At 36.3% G+C, this 24,435-nt stretch overlaps 1 protein-coding gene across 1 annotated transcript; it reads right to left on the bottom strand.

Moving 5' to 3' along the window:
• Positions 1–943: 943 nt before the first annotated feature.
• Positions 944–15,946, bottom strand: LOC117330438 (serine--tRNA ligase, cytoplasmic-like). Its single transcript, XM_033888719.1, has 11 exons — positions 15,735–15,946; positions 13,509–13,579; positions 11,797–11,880; positions 9,233–9,391; positions 8,170–8,310; positions 6,687–6,842; positions 6,009–6,230; positions 3,484–3,613; positions 2,971–3,128; positions 2,687–2,816; positions 944–2,200 (listed from the first exon to the last, which is right to left on the bottom strand). The coding sequence occupies exons 1-11, from the start codon at positions 15,868–15,870 to the stop codon at positions 2,046–2,048; spliced, it is 1,542 nt and encodes a 513-aa protein (XP_033744610.1). The 5' UTR covers positions 15,871–15,946; the 3' UTR covers positions 944–2,045.
• Positions 15,947–24,435: the final 8,489 nt, after the last annotated feature.

A 24,435-nucleotide genomic window follows, 5' to 3' on the forward strand; every position in this document is an offset into this window, starting at 1 on the left:
CCTCACATGTAAACAGTCACAAAGGTTACCTCACCTGTAAACAGTCACAAAGGTTACCTCACCTGTAAACAGTCACAAAGGTTACCTCACATGTAAACAGTCACAAAGGTTACCTCACATGTAAACAGTCACAAAGGTTACCTCACCTGTAAACAGTCACAAAGGTTACCTCACCTGTAAACAGTCACAAAGGTTACCTCACCTGTAAACAGTCACAAAGGTTACCTCACCTGTAAACAGTCACAAAGGTTACCTCACCTGTAAACAGTCACAAAGGTTACCTCACCTGTAAACAGTCACAAAGGTTACCTCACATGTAAAGTCACAAAGGTTACCTCACCTGTAAACAGTCACAAAGGTTACCTCACCTGTAAACAGTCACAAAGGTTACCTCACATGTAAACAGTCACAAAGGTTACCTCATCTGTAAACAGTCACAAAGGTTACCTCACCTGTAAACAGTCACAAAGGTTACCTCACATGTAAACAGTCACAAAGGTTACCTCACATGTAAACAATAACAAAGGTTTTCAGGCATTGATTGCGAATTTCTTTTCTAATATTGATATTGGGGGGTTTTTTTGCTGATATTAATTGATATTGGTTTTTTTTGCTGATATTAATTGATATTGGTTTTTTTTGCTGATATTAATTGATATTGGTCTTTTTTTTGCTGATATTAATTGATATTGGGTTTTTTTGCTGATATTAATTGATATTGGTCTTTTTTTGCCGATACATGTATTAATTGATATTGGTCTTTATTTGCTGATATTAATTGATATTGGTCTTTTTATGCTGATATTAATTGATATTGGTCTTTTTTTTGTTGCTGATATTAACTAACTCAATCATTCACTGTCAATGTGCCGTTAAGGAGGATAGATTACAAGGTGTCTGTACTGTTTGGGACTAGAATCAGGAAAAATACAAACAAGGTATGTGTGATTTAATAATTTATTTTCCGTTCTTTTTGTTGCAAATACATCATACTGTTATTCCTTTTGGACTGGCATAGCTGGGATTGTGTAGCACGGAGAAAGCAAATGTGTGAACATTGATAATTACAGTATCCAGTATTATTGTCCTGAGCTAAACACTTCGGAATCATCAAGTCAGTAACGGATCGCATAGTTTTATACAGTATTCTGGAATTCCAGTCCAGCAACGCAGAAACAAGTGTACCATGTCATTCTGATGATGTTATGTGATCAGTTTTAGTATCACATAAAACAATATCCACACAGAGGTTAAGTGCTATTGGGCACTACCACAGTAAAAACCACTAGTACTGATTGAAATATAATTCAAAGATAAGTCTTCATATTGTCATGGTCATCAAGCAATATCATCATTCTAAATTAAGGTCTACTAAGTCTATGACCCAATATTATTTGTATCAATATAACAATTCCAATGTCAGTAAACACAGTGATACTAGTATTACACAGCAAGGGAGGTAACTTATTATTATTGTTAACTGGATGGGTGGCCCAAGACATTGCACACTTAATTGTTAATTTGAACATGAGTTTGATGTACATCTCACCATAGGTAGTTTTTCTAAGGGAAAATTAAAAATGGGTAGTAATGCAGATAATATAATGCATTTTTCATTTCTTGCAAACAAGAAAACTTTAAAAATAAATTAATTGTTGTCTTGATTATATAATCTACTGCTGACATTAAGTCCCAAAACCAAACATTTAGTAACAGGACAAGATCTATTACACAATTTTTCAACATACATATCTTTAGATACCTCGTAGCACACAGATTCCAAGTTTTGCCATTGGCAGTAAACACTGCACCAAACAATAGATTTGGACGCACAAAGAATCAGTGGAAATCTTCTTCAAAAGCTGTTTTTGACAAACAACTTGACCACCACATGGGTGAGTCAGTGAGGAGTATAAAATCACCATGACACTGTGTTGTCCACCTACTTAATGGTCAGGTAACTGTCAGATACTTAGGACGCTACATTAGCAGTACATCACAGAGAATGCATTGTAAGAAACATACACAATAATAAAATTAAACAGCTACTTGTCAATGTTCATTTTCTGTACGTCGGTTTCTAAGTTCGCAGCACCTTTCTTTTCAGCCTTCTTCTGACCTTCCTTATGCTTCTTTTGTTTCTTTGTCTCTTCTTGATCAATGGGTGCCGGTTTGACAAAGGGGATTTTCACCTTCCAACCTGAGAACCAACAGTCGGTATATATAATCAAAGAGGTTTAACTGTGGAGTGGTACAATTTACTGAAGTTCAAGAACAAATCTGCCACTACAAATAAGTGCAATACTAGATGATGTGAAATATCATTTTCTAAGCCTTTGAGGTTTAGAATACAATTACTTACAAAGTTTGATGCTAATCAGTGAATGATTTCCAGATTATTGACAATGATCATCTTAATACATTTAAAGGGTTGGAAAAGAGTTGTGAAGTTTTTGCAAGCTTTCATAGTGATTAATATCCATAAAAAATTAAGTCTATCAAAATTAATATAAGATAATAAGTGGACAATGCAAGCCTTTCTGTTGTAGAAAAAATGATATTATTGCATGATTGAACAATTTAGAAAATAATTAAACAAATCTGAGTTTTAAACAGTTGTTAAATTTGATGTTTGACATGTTAAATACTCATTAATATCAATGACGTAACATGAGACAGTACATACATTCAGGCATAAATGGTTTAAGAGGCTCAGGAACAAGGACTCCATCTTCTGTCTGGTAGTTCTCCAGTATGGCACATATCACTCGCGTTGTGGCACACATGGTAGCATTCAACATATGGCAATAGTCCGCCTTCATAAAAAAGAGGATGCACATGTAAATTCAAATATAGAAGAACACAATATTCAAATTCAAAATCAACATTCTTTTTGATTTATGCAACTAATTTTTTTTAATTCATAAAAAAAAGCAAAAGATTTTTGTAGTTTAATATCAAGTCACTAACCTCTTGATTCATCTTCTTGGTCTGTCCAAAGCGGACCTTAAGGCGACGGGCCTGATAGTCCAGACAATTTGAACAGGAGACCAGCTCCCGGAATGCTCCTGATGAAGGGAACCATGCCTCCAAGTCAAGCTTCTTGGCCGCAGCATTATTCAGGGCACCTGTAATAGCACATCAATTAATAAACATAGACAATGAACATTTTAAAGAGTCATTACAACACAAAATCTATAATTTATTACCATTTTTTTAAATATAATTATGTCTTGCTCTTAACAGAATTCATCTTTTCATCCAGGAATACCATACAAGGACATAAGTGAAAATGAATAATCACATGATGCATACTAAAATCCTACAGAAAAAAACCTACCTACCCTATTTTTTTGGCTCATGTCACCTAAATAGTCATACCTTAAAAGCATAATCAGTAACTTAAGATTTTGCTTTTGGAGTAAAATGTTTACTTATGGGATACGCTGACCTGATCTGATTATCTCCCTTAGAAAAACTCACCTGAAACGATGCCTACTATCCTGTAAGGAATCCCAAGCAATTGGTTGAAGTCCTCAGCATTTTTTATCATTTCATCAAACATTTCCCAAGATTTGTTTTCATGAGGAGAAGTCAGGCAGAATTGTTCAATCTGTAAAATTCCAAATCATTTACAGGTAATATTGTAATTGGGCTATTTAAAATTTGAAATGCATGTGCTGTAGAAACTTGGTTCTATCAACTGTAAGAGGCAATTTGGAAAATTTGTATATCACAAAATAATGAATACCAAACAAGACATCTACTAGGTATGTATCACACAACAGAATCATATAGAAAGCAAAGTACCCTTTTAGGGGCCACACCACTTTGGGCCCCATTTGTCACACCAGCCTCTTTGATATAGAATATGATTTGTTTCCCTCAATAATGTTTCACACCAAATTTGGTTGTAATCCACTCAAAGTTTAAGAAAGAGTACCAAAGTTGGTTGTAATCCACTCAAAGTTAAAGAATAGAGTTTTAAAGCAAAATTTCAGCAAAGTTTTCCCTTTGGAGCCCAACCCCACTGGTGTCAGGGATCATCCACTAATATGATACAGGCCTATAAAATTACACTGCCATCCCCCTATCATGTTTTACAACAAACTGGGATGTAATCCACCCAAGGGTTATGAAGAAAAAGAGTTTTAAAGTAAACATTCATCAAAGGTCCCTTTTGGGGGCCCTACCACTCAGGCTCAAGGGGGTCAGCCCATCCTCATTTATATAAAATATATCACCCTCAACCAATGATCTCTCACAACAAATTCAGTTGTAATTTACTAAAAGGTTAAGGAGGAGTAGAGTTTGCAAAATTTCACCAAAGTGCCCCTTTTGGGGCCCAGCCACTCGGGACCCAGGGGTCAGCTCAGCCTCGTTTATATAGATTTGATTGCCCTCTTCCAATGATGTCTCACACCAAATTTGGATGTTATCCACTTAAGGGTTAAGGAGGAATAGGGTTTTAAAGTAAACATTCATCAAAGTTCCCTTTTGGGGGCCCTACCACTCAGGCCTAAGGGTTCAGCCCATCCTCATTTATATAAAATATATCACCCTCAACCAATGATCTCTCACAACAAATTAAGTTGTAATCTACTGAAAGGTTAAGGAGGAGTAGAGTTTGGAAAATTTCACCAAAGTTCCCCTTTTGGGGCCCAGCCACTCGGGACCCAAGGGTCAGCTTAGCCTAGTTATATAAGATTTGATTGCCCTCTTCCAATGATGTCTCACACCAAATTTGGATGTTATCCACTCAACGGTTAAGGAGGAATAGGGTTTTAAATCAAAAATTCACCAAAGTTCCCATTTTCGGGTCCCACCACTTGGGGCCCCAGGGGTCAGATCAGTCTCATTTATATAAATTATGTTCGCCTTCCCCCAACTTTGGTAGTAATCCACTTTGGAGTTAAGGAGGAGTAGCGTTTTGAAAGTAAAAGTCTAACAGTGCGCAACGGACGGAGCACGATGGCTTTAGATCATCCTGACCCCTTCAGGTCAGATGACCTAACAAAAGAATGATGAATTTATAATACACTGGTATAGACACTGAAATGACAGTCAATGAACTTAAGATTTTCATCTTCATAGACAATCGGTCTATGGGATTTCAAAATGTCATAGACCTGCTAAAAACTTCATAGACCTAGATCTTTTACCAAAATTACATGTTGACAGAATCGATCCGAACACTACTAGAATTTATATGAAAACGTGGAATTATCCGACACCGTTTGGTGTCGCTAAGAATCTGGTGCATATACAATGAAATCGGGCGTAACATAACACCTACCTTACATATATGGATAAATGAGATATTTATTTACCCCAGAACACCCATTCAGTCCCACCTAGATGTTTTATTCCGTTCGTATAGACCCTCGCTTTACGCTAGTCAAAATTCCATACTGTCGACCCGCCATTTTGAAAGTGACAGTACGACTAACTACCCGAATCGGAACGCAATGGACCGAAAAGACCATATATCAATAATTGTGTTTTTCTTCTAACATAGTTAAAATTCAGAAAACTAAGCTTATTCTTCCCATAAACTGTTATATTCAATTCAAAATTTTAATCTTTATAAACTATAAGCGGTAAAATATAAAAAATAAATGTTGTATTTTTTTTCTTTTCGCTCCATCGCGCACTTAGGGTAATTAGGCCGACCACGACCTACACATAGTTAGCAATATGGCGTCGAGTCAAGTATGAGATTTTGACTAGCGTAAAGTGAGGGTCTATACTGACGGAATTAAATATCTAGGTGAGACTAAATGGGTGTTCTGTGTTAAATTAATATCTCATTTATCCATACATGTAAGATAGGTGTTATGTCACTCCCGATTTTATTGTATATGCACTAGATTCTTATGCATAGACATTCGGTCTTCAGTGTATTTATTTTCCATAGACCGACAGCAAATCTACTAGACTCGGTCTATCGGTCCATCGTTACGTTCGCACACTGAAATGACATACATAAATTAAACTTTAAAGCTCACCTTTTCAAACTGATGGACCCTGAAGATTCCACGTGTATCCCGTCCATGTGACCCCACCTCCTGTCGGAAGCATGTAGAGTAACCAAGGTAACGAATGGGTAGACTCTCTTTTGGTATCCACTCATCCCTGTGGTAAGCGGCAATAGGCTGTTCTGATGTAGCAATCAAATATTTCTCTTCTACAGCATTCTCCTCTGCCTTTTCACTGCCCTTCCCTACAACCTGTAGTCACAATGTTAAATTATTACAGAGTTTTTTCGGGCTATTTGGGAAATTTCACCTGGTGGAAAACATTTATTTTCCTGTGCAGCAAAAGTGAGTAATTAGAGGGGTATAGACTTCTGGATTTTTGTCCCAGTATACAAAATATCAGATTTAAAGATAATTGGAATTTTGATAACCTCACTGGAAAAATTAACAGCTTTTTGTGACTGGGAATGGGGCCTTAGAAGGCTTAGTTTGAACTATAATATATAGGTAAGTAGAACACTGAATATCTGACTATCTATAACTACCAATTAAACACAGTTGTCATCTACAACCTATCCATATAAGTCTGTGAATGATCTTACAAATAATGAAGATTTTTTTTAATACCAGACATTGCAAGCTATCGAATATGAAATGTGTAGTTCTTTAGAATGAACAGAATACAGAACACAGTTTAACAATGTGTACCTTGTAGAGTTCGTCATCAAATTGTGACAGCTGAGCCACTTCCTGCATCACTTCCTTCCTCATGAAGAATGGGGTGTAGAGTGGTGTGTATTTTCGTGTGTGGAGCATGCCCATGGCAAGGTTGATCAGAGCTTGCTCCAAAAACACCAATGGACCCTGTCAGTAAATAAATCACAAAACTCGCATAATTTTTTTTCAGAAAGAATTTTTAAGGAACTGTCCTACAAGAAACTCAACTTTTGTGACTTGAGTCCAAAAGTGTAGTAGAGTTTTACTGTAATTGCCTTTCCATTAAGGGCTGTTCCAGAAAATAATGTCAAAACAATATAAATTTCTGTGGGTGGTGGGTTTTCTGGGAAACGTTATTCTGTAGGTGGTCGCTCAGAAAATTGAATTCCATGGTTGGTTGTACTATGAAAATTTGATATGAATTAAAAAAAAATGCATTGTTATCTTATGTAATAAAAAATACATGTTTTGTTGTCTTATCATTTGAAAAAAATATATAAATATTTTCAGCGAAAAAAAAAGGCCATGGCAATCCCGCAAGTTAATAAAAAACATGTCTTAGGGCCAAGGCAAAAGACTCACGAATATAATGTATTACTTTGATGAGTCCCGAGACGTTTCGGGTTTACCACACATTGATTGGTCAGTTCAAACCACATGATTGTGTGAAGCTGAGGAAGATGGACGACCAAGACTCCTCTGGAGACGATCTCGTTAGAAAGTTTTTAGAAGATGCAAATCGGGCGCAATATAGTAACACCTTCATTGAAAATGAGTCTGATGATTTGAATGAAATTAAATCCATGTCGGGAATTGACATGGATGTCCTCCTCACCAACATGTTTGGGCATAAAAAGGGTCATAGTAGGTTTATTGGGAAATCAAAATGCAAGGATTTAATGGGCGTGCTAAAACTTATGTAAGGATTATCAGATCAGCATTCAGTTTGGACATGTTACTTTCTGTTTTGACTTTGAGTTTTCCATTACTTTTTTTCAGAAGTCATTTTGATAACTTTGTCTGTGACCATGTGACTGATCACATCTTCTCTTGATGATAATCATATAATATAAATATCAGTAAGCTTACAAAAAACACAACCGAAATACAGCGATAACTTAGAGCGTGTTGAAGTTAACCGCATGACAACATATATGCCTACAGTTCCTTGAGCAATCGTGGTCAATCACGTTTTAGAAAATGGCGTCACAGATGATCAAATAAAATCCAGCTTTTAGGCAGACCGCTATCGGGACAAGTTTAAATAATACCATACACACATGATTCTTATATCTGTGCCAATACATGTACCTAACATTGGAGAGAAGTCTAGGCCTAGTATTTGAGGTTTGAAGGGGCCTAATGGGATAATAGCATATAATAGCTTTTATTCACAATCACCAAGAATCTTTCTTATATGAATCTTCTGACATTCCTTACCATTTAAATTATTGCCTCGGTCGTTGTGACTTACCTTTAGGTAGTAGCCGCGCCCTCCTGCTGTTACCGACCCTCGATCATTATCTACTCCGTCTACCATTACTACAAGGTCTACGTGGGAGTACTTCTTTCTCGTCTCGCAGTCCCCAAAAGTACGCACCACTTCATTTTCATCCTGATCAAATGGAAACGGAGGAAAACAAAAATAAATTACTGGATGAGGAGAGAGAAGAAAGGTAATTGATGTAATATATCATCCTAGTGCTAATATATAAAATTAGTTCATAAAATTAAATATACCAAGTAGACAAGATTCGTCACCAAAAATATTGCCTTTGCAGTAACACAATTTGATATACATAACTCTACATTATTTAAGAAATACTGAAACTTAATCTACACAGCATGTTAACCGTCCCTATTTCAAATAAGATTCCTGAATTTACTCAGATTTTAGACTAAATTCTGCAATACATTTGAATATTCACTATTTCAAAAATAAAAATAATTGTTTGTAGCTATGCATGGTGCAGCATCGATCTAGCAAATTATTTATACACAACACAACAAACAGTATGAAAGTTCAAAAATAAGTTTATAAGACCATATGCATAATAATAATATTATTCTTCCTCTGGTACTTGAATGCAAGGATTTAACTTGCAAGCAGTGTTCGAAAGTGAAGGTGGTCCGATGGCCAAAGGCTATTGAAAACCTGGTAGGTCTATGTAAAATTTCAAAGTGTTGGCCCCATTGGCTATGAAAAGTTTGAGTCCTGACATACATTACAATCCATGTAAACAACATTCCAATATTTTCTAACAAATGATCATATGAAATCAGAGCTTACAATAGAGTTTGTTTTACCCATATAATAATTTGCTTGATGATGCAAGTGTTTGCATGACAGTTATGCTACTTTCAACAATATGTTTACAAAATGGGTCTATGGAAAAATGACTTGGGCTATGGGATTTCAATTTTCTGTAGACATATATTGTCTAAGGAATTTTCATATATACTTTCATACACTGTGCAAGAGACATATATACGGCAATTTCCTTATTGACAGAGTTTTGTGCCAGACTCATGCCTACCTCGTCATTACTGACAGTTACACTAGGATGTAGATGGTTGCCCATCTCCTTCAGAGCCTCATTCCTGTCCGTCTCGCTCTTCAGTAGTCCAGCATCGTTTTCCTTGATGTTGTCATCTATCGTGATTCGTACTTGTTTGATTTGTGTGACAGTAAGACCCTATAAACAATATCAACATTGTAAGCATGTGAAGGTTTTGAACATTTCAATTTGTTGTTTTAGGGTGGTTTGTGATTAGTGTCATGCTAAAGATGCTACCCTCTGAAGAAAATATGATTATTTTTATCATTTTTATGGCTATGTGAAAGATTAGAACCATGTGAAACATGTTAATATTATTCATATTAAACAAAGAAATATGATTATCAATATTAAGGCTATAAGCTCACAGTATGTTGTGGCTAATGTTATTAAGTTTATATATTTGTGATTCCCTTCCAAGGTTTTAAAATGAATTTCTTGCTATAACTGTCTATTTTTTCTATAATTTGTTTTTTTACTGTTATCTGTTAATTTAACAAGAGGCCCATGGGCCTTAACAGTCATCTGACTCCAAAGCAAGTATAGTGGCACTGTTGGCCATTGTGACCATCTTTGATTTTGGACTGACCCAAAAAATAACACTTGCGCATGTGGGTTAATGTTGCATTTATAATTAAAAAGAACAAAAATCGTCATGTTTTCATATAAATTCAATATTTAATGATTTCCCGGTAAGTTCTATTTGTTTTCTTGATCAGATTTTAATGTTAGGTGTCCAACGTCTTTATCGGGATGTTTTCGTCGGTCCTCCTGTTCTCGCGTGGTCACGTGACCGGCACGAAGGACTACATTAACACTTGGTCGGTAAATATGGCCAGAGCACTCGACCAACGTATTTTGTCGTACAAACAAATATGATGCACTTATTCATCGTGCTAAAAAACCGAGAAAAAGTGCTGTACATTCTTCTATTTATTCAATAATGGTTACATAACGGCGTTATAAACTGGTCTTAATTGACGAAGTGCCGATTAATTGACTACTTTTTAAGTAATTTTGACGATGTTTGTCATTTTCGTAAGAATGTACAGCACTTTTCGTTGTTCTCATACAATTACCTTCACGCTCTTACCTGTTTCATAGTTATTGATTTAGGGTAGTCGGGTGCTCTAGAACGATTTATAGAGCAAGTGTTAATGTTCATTCTCCAATATTGGAACTCTTCAGTGTTTTAAGTATCGAAATCGGCATATAGAAAAGAACAAACGTTAATAAACGAATGCAATGGATCGTAATTAATTCAAATAATTATTTACAGATGATTTCCAAAGACATAAGGTATAGTTAGACGTTTTCGGCTGTACATGCAAGTTTGTAAATTCGACACTGTGATAAAACCACCGTCCTCGTCGTTGCCATGACAGCCGATCGAAGCTCCGATCACGAATGCACTGTCAAAGTGAAAGTTGAAGTATTTTTCGCAACATGCCGTTTAAACTTAAAATTACATTCACACCTCATATTGATTGGGGTTGTTTAATCATACCTGAGCAATTGAATTGTAAGAAAACTAACAAAAACACTAAAAACACAGAATGAAGCCTTCGTGTCAGGCAGTGCAGACACAACGCGGGATCTGTAAACAATGTGACGTCATTGGAATGTACAAGTTGCAACAATGTACAACAATGTATTTTTTACATGAATACACTAATGAGCAACAAAACGGGACGCAACATTAACCCACATGCGTGGTCAGGATCATTTCTGTTAAGTTGGAGCTACATTCCACTGGTTAGGACCTTGAGAATATGTGTAAAATAGGTGTTGTTCAGGAAAATCATGATTGCGCAATCATGTTACAACATGGCTGTCACAGCTTCCATGTCGAAGTTTTTACAAGGCTGAAAAATAGCATCACTTAATTTGTTGGCTCCCCTCCCTTAATATCCCCACCAATTCCAGCTCAATGGCACCAGCGGAACCAGAGAAGAAGTTTGAAATGTGTTTTTCAAGATGGCTGCCATCTTGGATTTCGAACTAACCCGAAAAATAACAACATTTAGTCAGGACCATCTCAGGATTATTCCAGGTAAGTTCATTAGAGCTGAATCCCACTTGTCGAACTTGAACATGAGAAAAAGCGTAATTGCAAAATAGGTGTCGTTCAGGAAAAACCATGATTGCACAATCATGTTACAAAATGGCCATCGTGGCTGCCATATGCATGTCAAAGTTTTCACAAGGCCGAAAAATAACAACACTTTGTCGGCTCCTCTTCCTCAACATCCTCACCAATTTCCAGCTCAATAGCACCAGTGGAAATGGAGAAGAAGTTTTAAGTGTGTTTTTCAAGATGGCTGTCATGGTCGCCATCTTGGATTTCAGACCGACTCGAAAAATAACAACATTTAGTCAGGACCATCTCAGGATCATTCCAGACAAGTTTAAGCTCATTCCAACCAGTGGAACCTGAGAAGAAGTTTGAAATTTACACACGGCACAAGACGACGGGTCATCATGATCAGATGACCTAAAAAGCAAAAACCAACAGCATCAAAAAAAATCAGCAACCCACTTACAGCCATTTGTTCTGGCTTGAGGTTGTCTATGTCATCCTTAATCTCCTGTGGTAATGTGGTATCTTTTCCCTGATCTTCCTTTTTCTGTAAGATACAAATCAAATTAATACAATTCTTTTGATCAGATTTATTTATCATTTATCTTTATTTATTTATAACAAATTGATGAATTATACTGTAGTACTGTAATTATATAATAACCAATATTTCTCATTCTTGAACAGCTGGATTGTTGTGTTTTGGATTTAAAGGTGAATCTACATATGTGTTTAATGTGCTATACATGAACGTTAACCACATCAGGATTATGCATGAACAACATCAGGATCTAGTTCATTTTGTTTCAAATCTTAGATATTAGTTACATCAACAAAATGGTAACTTAAATAATCCTAAATATGATAACTTCAAAGAAAATATTGAGCTATATAAAAACAGGATTGTCAAATAGGGTGGTTTTGATATTTTGATAAAACAAGAGGCCCAGAGGGCTTGTATCGTTCACCTGGTTTATTTGAGCAAACATCAGAATAATGTTTATGTATACGTACTATATATATTTGCTAATAGCTTTATTTGTTGATGAATGATTATATATAATTATGTTGTGGGGATCTCAACTGCTTCAAAGATATAACCCAGAAACAAAGTCAGATTCAACAAGATTGTATTTAGAGAAACTATAAGTCCCTTGGGGTGGGGAAAGAACCCTGGACCTATTCTTATATCAGGATTGTGTTAATCTCTTGATGCCCAGCAAGGCTATATGTGATTATGGGTGGGGCATCTGAATGGTTTCACAGATAAAACAAAAGTAATATGTCTTCAAGGGTGAGGAAAGACTCCAAACCCCTAGGGAGAGGTATCATCCCCATTATTTGTATAATTTGAATCCCAGCCTCCTGGGGATCAATGTTACCACTGAAATATCATGCCCAATGTCATACAATATTAATGCTTAGTTTCAGAGAACAAGTCATTAACATCAATATTGCCAACTGGACCCTTTTTGGCTCTGCCCCTCAGGCCCCCAGGGAGATCAGCCCCACTATTTGTATAATTTTGTATCCCTAACCCATAAGGGTGCTACCAGTCAAATATGAGTGATATACATTGCTTAGTTTCAGAGAAGAAGTTGTTTATATCAATTTAGCCAAATTGACCACATTTGGCCCTACCCTCTGGCCCCTGGGGGAGTAGCCCCATCATTTGTACAATTTTGAATCCCTACCCCATAAGGATGCTACCAGAAAAATATGATCGATATCCAATGCTTAGTTCCAGAGAAAAAGTTGTTTACATCAATTTAGCAAAATTAACCCCTTTTGGCCCTGCCTCTCGGGCCCCTTCATTTGTACAGTTCTGTATCCCTACCCCATATATGGATGCTACCAGACAAATATGAGCGATGTCCAATGCTTAGTTCCAGAGAAGAAGTTGTTTATATCAATTGAGGCAAATTGACCCTGCCCCTCAGCTCCCAGGGGGTCAGCCCCACCATTTGTACAATTTCTATTCCCTACCCCATAATGATCCTACCAGTCAAATTTTGTTCAATTCCGATCAGCGGTTATGAAGAAGAAGTCAATTGTTGAAGGACCGACACCGGACGTCACGGTATAGCATATTTTTGCAAGCTTAAGGTGAGCTAAAATTACAAAAACAAATAAAATGATTATATCATCACAGATGAATTATCTCTGTATACCAACCTTCATTTTTTCTCCTATAGCTTTGCTGCACATATTCTTTAGTTTGTTTAAGAGATCTGCCCTGTATCTCACTGCAGAAAACAAACACATTATATACCATATGCGGTATTGAAGTGATTTCATTTCTCTACAATAGCCATCAAAATACAAAATTCAAATAACTAGATTTCTAATATGTTATAGAAACATCCTTACAACAAAATGTACCCATGATCAGTTACTCATCCCTCATCCAGTGATTTTCCGGAGTATTTTTGGAAATATCCAATCAGTTAATAATTGTTTCAACAGTGTACATGTACCAGTTTTTATTTAACGTAGTGTAAATTCTATCTGTATATATGATGTATATGTATATGGCACCCACCAATTTTGACCATTGACTGTCCTTTTTCTTATCTGTTTTGTGTTATATTTCATTCTATTGACATTATAATTGGGATTTTAAAAATCTTTTACAGGGCTTAAAGTGGCGTCTATTTTAGTGGCCATTGTGCCTTAAATTCACCATTGGCGACCAGTAATTGACCTATAAGGCACCTGCGCATGCATAACCACTACAATTTTTTTGTAAATTTGTGATTTGGTTAATTATAATCTTTCAAAGGATGCAGTCAATGCTAAAAATGACATTCACATAGAAAAAGTTACAGAGATGTAATCATACTGATCTAAAAAATTAAAAAGATTTTATTTCCTAAATTCAAGACAACTAGGCCAGGCAACTAACTTTTCAAGTTGGTGCCTATAGATTTTATAACTTGGTAGCCAAATCGGGGCTTTCTTTCACTAGTTTGGGATGGGGGCCTTTTTATCTCATTTTGGAAAGAAAATTGATGAATTGAAAAAGATTTTTTCACAAGTAAACTGCAAATTTTGGGAATTTGGCTTTAAAATGAAATAATTCCAATTGGGAATGGGGCCCATTAACGAACCCACAAAGCCCTGCAAATATAGGCCACCTGGTAAAAATATCCAATCTCTGTTTTATTGGGAATGGGACTGTACTATATATATGCACCCAATGTTATATAGACAGGAATAACACTTTTCATCAATTAATGTAATTCACCAGTCACACTGGTACATTCTATTTACATGGTACATGTATACTGACAAAAGATTATATCTGTAAAATAATACATAATATCTAGATGTTGTTATGTATGTAAGAATTTAATAATATTACTGTATGGCTACACACTAATCAGTGTTTTTATTCTAGTTACTATCATTTTACTGCACAACCTACATTGTAGCTGTGGGTTTTTGATATGAAAATTATTACAGATATATTTTTTTAAGGAAATTTGGAAAATAGCAATGCATGCTGAAAGGATGCATTTTTATTTCTCTTTAGCATTCTTATTGGAAAAGCAAGCAGAGAAAAAAATATTTGTTCATCTGACTGTGAATAGCAAAAATTCAATGTGATTGATTTTAAATTTCACCTAGTAAAACTACATGGCCAACTTCAACTATAACTTGTATAAGAAGGGGAAATGCCAGAGAGGAGGGGGTGGAAAACATGTAAACAAGAGCCCATGGTCACTGGCAGTTTTCCGACCCAGAGGCACATTACGTACCTGTTGCCAGTGAAAGGTTAGCTGTTAGAGTTATGATTTGTGCTATTTCTAATGCCAGCTCTTTAATTTCAGGACCCTAGCTAAGTTATTGTAAATATATAGATAGGTAACTAATATTATACAGTAACAGTGATGATGCAATCACCTATTCATGACATGACAGAAGTTTAAGTCAATTATTATTGCATCACCAAGCTAGTCATTTACATGTAGTTTTAGTAAATCCATTTTAAGTCCTTATACCGAATTATGACAATTGCACGTTTTTCCGTTTATGTTTTATTCATTTTTTAAATAGAGATATGCATACCCAGTAGTTAAGGAGTTTTGCAGTAAACTGTAGGTTAACTCCGAAATCCCTTAATTATTGAATCATAAACTGTAAAAGTCTTGGCCTAATGATTATGTCTACTATTTTGTGTAGATTGCATCATCATAATAATGTTGGTCACAGACTACAAAATCAGCAATTATATTAAAATCGGAATTCCGTATGGCCAAAACACAATCGGAGTTAATTTCTCTATTGTCTATCTTGTAGAACAACACATCCGTTCGTAACATCCCTGTCGGCAATCAACCACAACCATACCTCCAGTACAGCTGTTCCCGGGCTAACGTCAAATTTCAGTTTACTTACGTTTCCTCCATTGCGTGTCAAATTCTACCACTTTGTCGACCAAAGTAACATCCTTAAATCGTTTTGCTTGGTTTTCCCGAATCTTGTCCGGATCACCTCCTTTATCAGAACGGAATAATTCAATGTCCAACACCATTTTCACTGTCAACCCGGCGAGTTCTCAACGTGGAGTCTATGTACTGCTTCTACGCATGCGCAACCGGTACCGGAAATGTAACACCAATAACTTTAAAGGTCTCACATACACAACTTATTAATAGGGATAGCGGCTAATATTCATTTAACAAGTGTCCGCATCTAGTTAGTAAATCGTGTCTTTTCTAGATATTATGAATCATTTATTGATGTTTAATAGTTCATCAAAATCAATTAGTTTAAACTAATATTGATAAATAAACGGCATTTCTTAATATTAGGAATATCTTATTTATCAACATTGATGATATATAGTATCCTACACTGTACTAAATCCACCTTGTTGATATAGTAGGAGTAGGGGGAACACTAGCGGATCCGGCGGGGGGGGGGGGGGGGGGGGGGGTCTTGGACATGGTGGCAGCCCCCCATTTAACGTTCAAGATACATGTATCTTAAAGGGATACAACTCGTCTAGACTTATATAGTTGGCACATATTCTTGCACATACCGCATTCTGTGTCCTCGCCGTGATGGTCTGATTGGCATTTTATGGTCGTAAACAATATTTACAATCATAAATATCGCTATAAATATTGGAATTCAAACATCACGAACTTGTCCTGTGGTGTAATTCTTTGCTATTATGTATATAATTGTAGACTAAATTTAGAGCGAGTTGTCAATAATCTATGTGACAAGAGATCATGGTCACGAAGGGTGGCGACCTTCACACGTACGTGAATTGAAGGAAAACGGTGACCTATGGCTCCCTTTATGTTACAACTTTTTAACTTGATACTTATTAACGTGATACTTATATGACAACCGCTTGACTTTAGCCTAAAATTATATTACTACAATAACATGCATTTCATATAGTGGTTATGTAAAATTACCAAAGCAAGACAAAATGACAATCTCTTATATTCAAAGAGTGCGGCACTATAAATGTACACACACAAAAACACAGAACAAACCTTTTAAATAAAAAAAGAAGCAAACTAAATTACAGGAAAAGTCTTTCAGGAAAACTCGTTCGGGAAAACTCTTTTTTTAATCCCAAAATGTGAATACCTTCAAAAGTCGACTGAAAACTATTTGTCCTTTGTATGATCAAGTTAGAGAAATGTAAATCGATAAAATGAAATTTAGATATTTCAGAAGATGAAAATCTTGTTATCATTTTGTGAGCTAATAACTCTGAGATTATACGAGGAACTTGTCTATTCATAAAACAGTCATTAGAACTGGGAAAGTAGGCTTGTATCCAGTAGAATCTAATATTCTTCTTATATTGTTGAACTATTATGTAATGTATGCATATTTACTGCTATCGAATTACGATAATATTTGAATTGAATTAAATTGAATTAAATTGAATTAAATTGAATTGAATTGAATTGAATTGAATTGAATTGAATTGAATTGAATTGATTATTAAGATATACCTACTAAATTCCAACCATCGTGTTGTTGAATCTTTCCTAAAGAGGATACAGGACATGGTATAGTGGGACTGTTTCGGTTTCCATGACACCAGGTCAATTAAGTGTGGAATGGGAAACAGGACTACAGGTACAAGTTTGGAAAGTGTATTGTATGGACTTCAGTTGGGAATAATGAGACCTTCTGACTTTTCCAAAAAGGAAACAAGAATGCAAAAATAAGCTTAATGTATGAAATAACTCTCACTTTGAAACTAGTGGGACTGTCCATTAATTCGTTTAAAACCAAATGTTTGCTTTGCTGTAAAATACTGTAATTGACACTAATAATCATTTAAGCATTGAACTGGACAGAGGCAAATTCAACATGAAGCGCTAGCGCGCTTCATGGAATTTGTCAATACTTATATTTACCATCTGCGATTTTTTATTTGTCGTGCGATTTTTTTTTTGAAATTTTCAAATTCAAATTTCAGTTGGCAGTTCATAAGCTGGTGAACTCGCAACTGAATTGGTAGGGTTATATAGTGGCAGTGCCATACAATGGTAAATATATTCGTTTGAATATAAAATTTATACACAGTAAGAGTAGTCTCCCTTGAAGCACTGAACACTGCATTAATACGAATACGCATGTGGAAACGCAAAAGTGTGACGTTCGATTGGAAATCTTCTCTGGAGATAGCATTTTATGAGTGTTTCATATCCCATTAAAACTAATATAACTCCAATATCGGCCAACACTGGCTGTCAGGCTATCGCTATGGTAGAGTGAAACAAAGGGAAGTTACTCTGATATATCAGAAAGCTTTGTGATTTTGAGTTTACAGTTATAGTCGCTTTAAAGTTTCATTTCTGAAGCATTGATCCAGTGTGACGGGGCTAGTTCCGAAGAGTCGGTCACCGATGCTGCATTTTAAAACATATTCGTTAGTTTCTTATGATTGTAGGCCGGTGGTTTTTTTCTCCGGGTACTCCTGCTTTCCTCCACCTCCAAAACCTGGCACGTCCTTAAATGACCCTGACTGTTAATAGGACGTTAAACAAAAACAAACCAAATTCTTATGATTGTCAAATGGTCAAACTTATTCAAATTACAACTGATTACAATACAAATCTGAATATTGCATCCCGACCACCATCCAAACTCCATCAACAACGCGAGATGACCATAATTGTAAATCCTGGACCTTTGAATGATTCTTACAGTAGTAGTGTTTGTTCGAGCCATGTCCGTGCTCGGACCGGACGGGTCAATGACCACCCAAATCAACGATACAATACTTAAGGGTACTTAGGTATCCAAAGTTTCCTATCATGATAATTCTTTACCATGGAAAATGGTTCAGGATGTTTACCCAAAGGATCTGCGTATTAATACTTAGTTATTTAGATTAAGTATAGGTCTGTGGCCTTACACTAGACAAATCATAGCCCTTCAATTTAACAACATGGAAGTATACATATCCAATTTGTAACAATACCGGTATTTTACTTTAGGGAGGTGGGGGGGGGGGGGGGGGGGAGGGGGGACCTACCTTACTCATTATAGGTATCTGGTACATACAGAGACCTACGTAACTCATTATAGGTATCTAGTATATACCGATACTTACGTAACTCATTATAGGTATCTGGTACATACAGAGACCTACGTTACTCATTATAGGTATCTGGTACATACAGAGACTTGAGTAACTCATTATAGGTATCTGGTACATACAGAGACCTACGTAACTCATTATAGGTATCTGGTATATACCGATACTTACGTAACTCATTATAGGTATCTGGTATATACAGAGACCTACGTAACTCATTATAGGTATCTGGTACATACAGAGACCCACGTAACTCATTATAGGTATCTGGTATATACAGAGACCCACGTAACTCATTATAGGTATCTGGTATATACCGATACTTACGTAACTCATTATAGGTATCTGGTATATACAGAGACCTACGTAACTCATTATAGGTATCTGGTACATACCGAGACCTACGTAACTCATTATAGGTATCTGGTATATACAGAGACCTACGTAACTCATTATAGGTATCTGGTACATACCGAGACCTGAGTAACTCATTATAGGTATCTGGTATATACAGTGACTTACGTAACTCATTATAGGTATCTGGTACATACAGAGAACTACGTAACTCATTATAGGTATCTGGTACATACAGAGACTTGAGTAACTCATTATAGGTATCTGGTACATACAGAGACCTACGTAACTCATTATAGGTATCTGGTATATACAAAACGTACGTAACTCATTATAGGTATCTGGTGCATACAGAGACCTACGTAACTCATTATAGGTATCTGGTACATACAGAGACCTGTGTAACTCATTACATACAGAGACCTACGTAACTCATTATAGGTATCTGGTATATACAGAGACCTACGTAACTCATTATAGGTATCTGGTATATACAGAGACTTGAGTAACTCATTATAGGTATCTGGTATACTTTAGTATACCGAGACCCACGTAACTCATTATAGGTACTGTATCTGGTTCATACATCGATCTCTACGGTTGTGTGGGTGCTATTTGAATGGAGCTACCGCCATTTTTTTTTATTTTGATTTGTTAATTGAGCGAATGAAGTAAAGAAAAAAAGATATTTCATTTGAATAAATGGTGTTTAATAAAAAATGAAAATCCTGATATAGATATAGAATCCAGATAACTCGCCAGAGTGTAACATTGGAAATTGTGAAAGTTTGCAACTGACTGCACGCATATCTTTCGTTGGACTTCTGCAAAATGAAAAACTCGCTCTAAGCTTTACATAATACACATTCATTAAAGCTGCTTGGTATTGGAAATAAATTGGGAGGTACACGGTACCTGTGTGATATTTATATGGTTTACGTGACAACTCGTACCGTCACTAACTCAGGTGGCTGTATTTTTATAACCTGTTTGTCAACATTTACCTGACTATACATAATGATTACCTGGGTATATCAGGGTACAAGTAGGTACTATATACCTGGGTGGTAGATAAGCCCTGTTACATTATCTATACTGTGTATTCGCTAATCTCTCAATCCCCTATCCCACGGCTTCCAGGGCTTCTATATTAGTAACATGTAGATATCTAATTTATATATAAACTCAGCGCCATCCTCACACAGTCATTTTAATATACATTACGTTATATTTCCATGTATTTGGTCACAACCTTAGTATTAGTGTTAACGTTTTACGCGATAGGTCCCTCATAAAGAAGAAGACATTAATCAACACTATAACACTGTATATAGTGCGCCTCCATTTGGTGCATGAGGACTCTGCAGTTTTCTCTCAGCGGTCGTTTTGGCCTATAATTGTACTTCCATTATATGATATGGCTGTAAATGCTATTTTGACCGGATTCTTGTAGAACCCAAGGTTCTTTATTACCTATACGGCAATTAAATAAAGATGACAAGACAGAATGCAATATCTCTGTAAATCTATACAAATGAAATCAACATAATACTGTACCAAGGCTACAAATTGGATTGTTACAAAAATGCGGGCAAACCACCATTACACCAGGACACGATAGACACACTTTGACACGAGTATGTCACAAAATATAAATAAAGTGTAGCAATTGGTTTATTTTGTTTAACATCCTATTAACAGTAAGTGTCATTTAGGACGTGCCAGGTTTTGGAGGTGGAAGAAAGCCAGAGTACCCGGAGATAAACCACCGGCCTACGGTCAGTACCTGGCAACTGACAAACGTGGGTTTCGAACTCGCAACCCAGAGGTGGAGGGCTAGTGATAAAGTATACATAACAATATCACGGCAAATATGCATGTGTACGTCAACAAAGACAGAAATATAATACGTTGATGAATATATAAAGACAATTACAAGGCTTCTGTATAAATATGTAGACGAAAATTTACATCATAGAGAGTACATACATCACAACACATACATGTATATGACCATTACACCGCGACAGAGATTGATAGACGATACCACTGTCTGATACAGCCCTAGTTCTATTACGTGAGGCAAATTATGCCGCGATAAATGCAGATGAATTTATATTTGGGCAAAACTTCCATACATGTAACGAGTTTATAGAACTCAAATGATGCAGGCAAATTGGGGAAATATTGGGTTAGAGTAACTCCAGTACCATTTTGGAACGTGACATATATATTTGTTACCTGGGTTAATACATGGATTCAGACCACTTCTCAAATCTGACCCTGCCTTTGTCAAAGTAACTTTGACTTAGACCAGATCTACCTAGCATCCTTTGACTCGGATCTCTATTTTGTGAGTAATGTTTACTCGGACTACCTCTGGAGCTACTCAACTCACGGCGATGCATTTTACCTGAAAAACTTCGATTCGGACCAACGCCAACGTTATCAATACATTTCACCTGATACCCACAGAGGATGTAACCAATACTGAATTATTCAGAATATACCATCTATTGGATCAACGATTTTCTTCAAAACTTAAGGAAGAAAGCCACATAAACATGCACAGCAGTACGGAGTGGGATTAAGTACATGGAGCCCAGCCTTTCAGGTCGATATGCCACACGTGCAAACAGCACGCGATCTGCTGCTGCATTTTTGTGACTGTGGTTTGTCAATCTGTGCAAAATTCGTTCTTTAATTATGGCGATATGAAATGGTAGAATGTGATTAATGTGTGAAGTATTATCAGCACCTAATCATGGTTGTGAGCATGTTTCCTTCATAACTAATTTTATCAACCCTGTATAATTAGTTTATAAGAGAGATAACACTCTGTGACGTCACACCTGTTAGGGTAATAACTTTTGTAAATTAAGTAATCGATACCATGGCCTAACTATTGACAGGTTGGAAAGTTAGCAGGCCCCAGTTTCATCAAAGTTACTTAACCGAGATTCTCTAGCTTGTCCTTTTCAATAGGTAATAATAATTGATTTATGAAAAAAAAAACTTTATTGGTGACTTAAATTCTGTAGTACTTGCTATCATAGGACTTGACCCGAATGATCGCTTCCCAACCCCTTGATACTTATGATACACACAGAACTGTGGGATAGGAATTCGTGTCACGTCCCTGTGCTTCCAATTACCAGGTTTCTAATTACAGCTGATGTGAACTTTGTGTAACAGTTTATTTATATACATAAAAATCAAACCGTCTCCTGAAAAGTCCAAAGGCCAAACACGAATATGTATTCATGTACATGTGTCCATACATCCATTATCAGAAGGACTAGACACAGTTTATTTTCCAATACATCACATAGGTGAGGAAATCCATAACAGTGTCATTGGGATAAAACGCGGTTAATTCGTTTTCTAAATAAGAAAAAAATAAATTGTATACAGGCACCGATTTGTAACCAATGCCGATGGCTATAGCAAGATGCATATTTTCAGTCAATGTCATGTTTCATGGAAACAATCGCTAACTTGTTTTTTAAACATAATAAAGAAAAAACTAAGATCAAGGAAATAAAATTGTTCACATTTAGTTAACTTGAACATTTTCAAACTAGGCTGCCTTTGTTAGAGACCAAGGAATTTGGCGAAGACTGCCATTATCTCCGATAAACCGGAAGTAAAGATGATATACCTGATATGAACATGCATTGATGTAACAACGGCAATTGAGGCATCAGAGATTTGAGTTATTTTGTATGAAGTCTCGTTTGTATTTCTAATTGTCTTTATTTTGTTACTGTCCAGTACTGGGATTTACTTGTACGAACATATTGGCGATGGTTGATTGGACTCGCGCGTGCGCCGGAAGTCGAGAATTACCCTTTCTTTATTAAATGGACATAATTAGATGATGTTAAGGGGGATATCACATAAGCCCCGGAAACCATCTTAAGTAGCCACGAGATTTTTTCCCGTCAACTCCTTGTGATTTCCCTCTCGTTTCAATGCGTAAGGCCCAGGATCCAATAGTCACAACGCACAACAAAAGCCGTCGGTACCAGTCCGTCATACCGCTCCCCTAGGTTCCCATGTGTCAATATCCTTTTATTTAGGCAGTGCTTGTTCCCAGAGAAGCCAATTTAGACGAGTTACACTTGCACTGATGATCTATAACAAACTGGAGACATTTGGTATTTGACTAAAGCATCGCTAACCCGACAGAATCGATGCTACACAACAATCCGTATAATCGACGTACTTGGTATGCCAGTTGTCACTGTGAACAAAGCAGATCATTCAAGACCACGACAAGAGGAGCCGGGCAATATTGCCCCATGGCCACTCAGATGTACACTGTTATTTATCATACTGGCTATAATCAACCACAGTCTTTAATACTACAGAGGAATATGAGTATGTATAACCGATTTAAGCCAAAGGACAGTGCCTGTCTCCAATGAAGTATCCTTGTAAACAGTTTCTTTTTCATACATCTTTAATATGGAGTCGTTGTGTTCTTGAAAATGGATGTCTATCAACAGATATTTGATGAACAAGAAACACTAAGCAAACAGTGGTTAGGGCGAATAGAAGTCGCCATTTATTTCCAACTTACCCTCACTATTTCTGCCCATGGCTTCTCTCTATCATGATGACATGTATTTTCTATGCCCGCCGTCTTAGATTGCTCACAGTATTGGGACAGGGTGAACAACCACAAAATAATAAGACGGTATTGAATATCTAACAGTTTCAATATTTCTTCATTTTAATTCTTGCTGAATTCTGAATCACACACGTGCGTACGTGTATCTGAGGTGTATGTGGAACAAAATCAAAATGTATCAGATTATTCCATAGTAAAGGTACGAAAGAGAAATAAATAACCCTATTTCAAAACGGCATACAAATATATACAGACTTTCCCGCTAAGATACTGTCGTTTCTTTAGATCTGGGACTGTATTCATTGATACGAAACCGGAAGTATTAATTGCAGATTTATGTAAAAGCACTATCAAACGTTTCCGCTGTGATTTTAAATATAGATCTGGTTAAAAACCCAATGTATGTGTTAATATGACACCATGAAAAACACCAGATCGGATGTCCTTAGTGTGACATGTATAAATAACGATAGCAATGGATCTGTCGCACGTGAGGATACACACAAGTCTTTGGAGAGATAAAGTCT

This window comes from Pecten maximus, chromosome 7 (assembly GCF_902652985.1).
Source record: "Pecten maximus chromosome 7, xPecMax1.1, whole genome shotgun sequence".
NCBI lineage: Eukaryota > Metazoa > Mollusca > Bivalvia > Pectinida > Pectinidae > Pecten > Pecten maximus.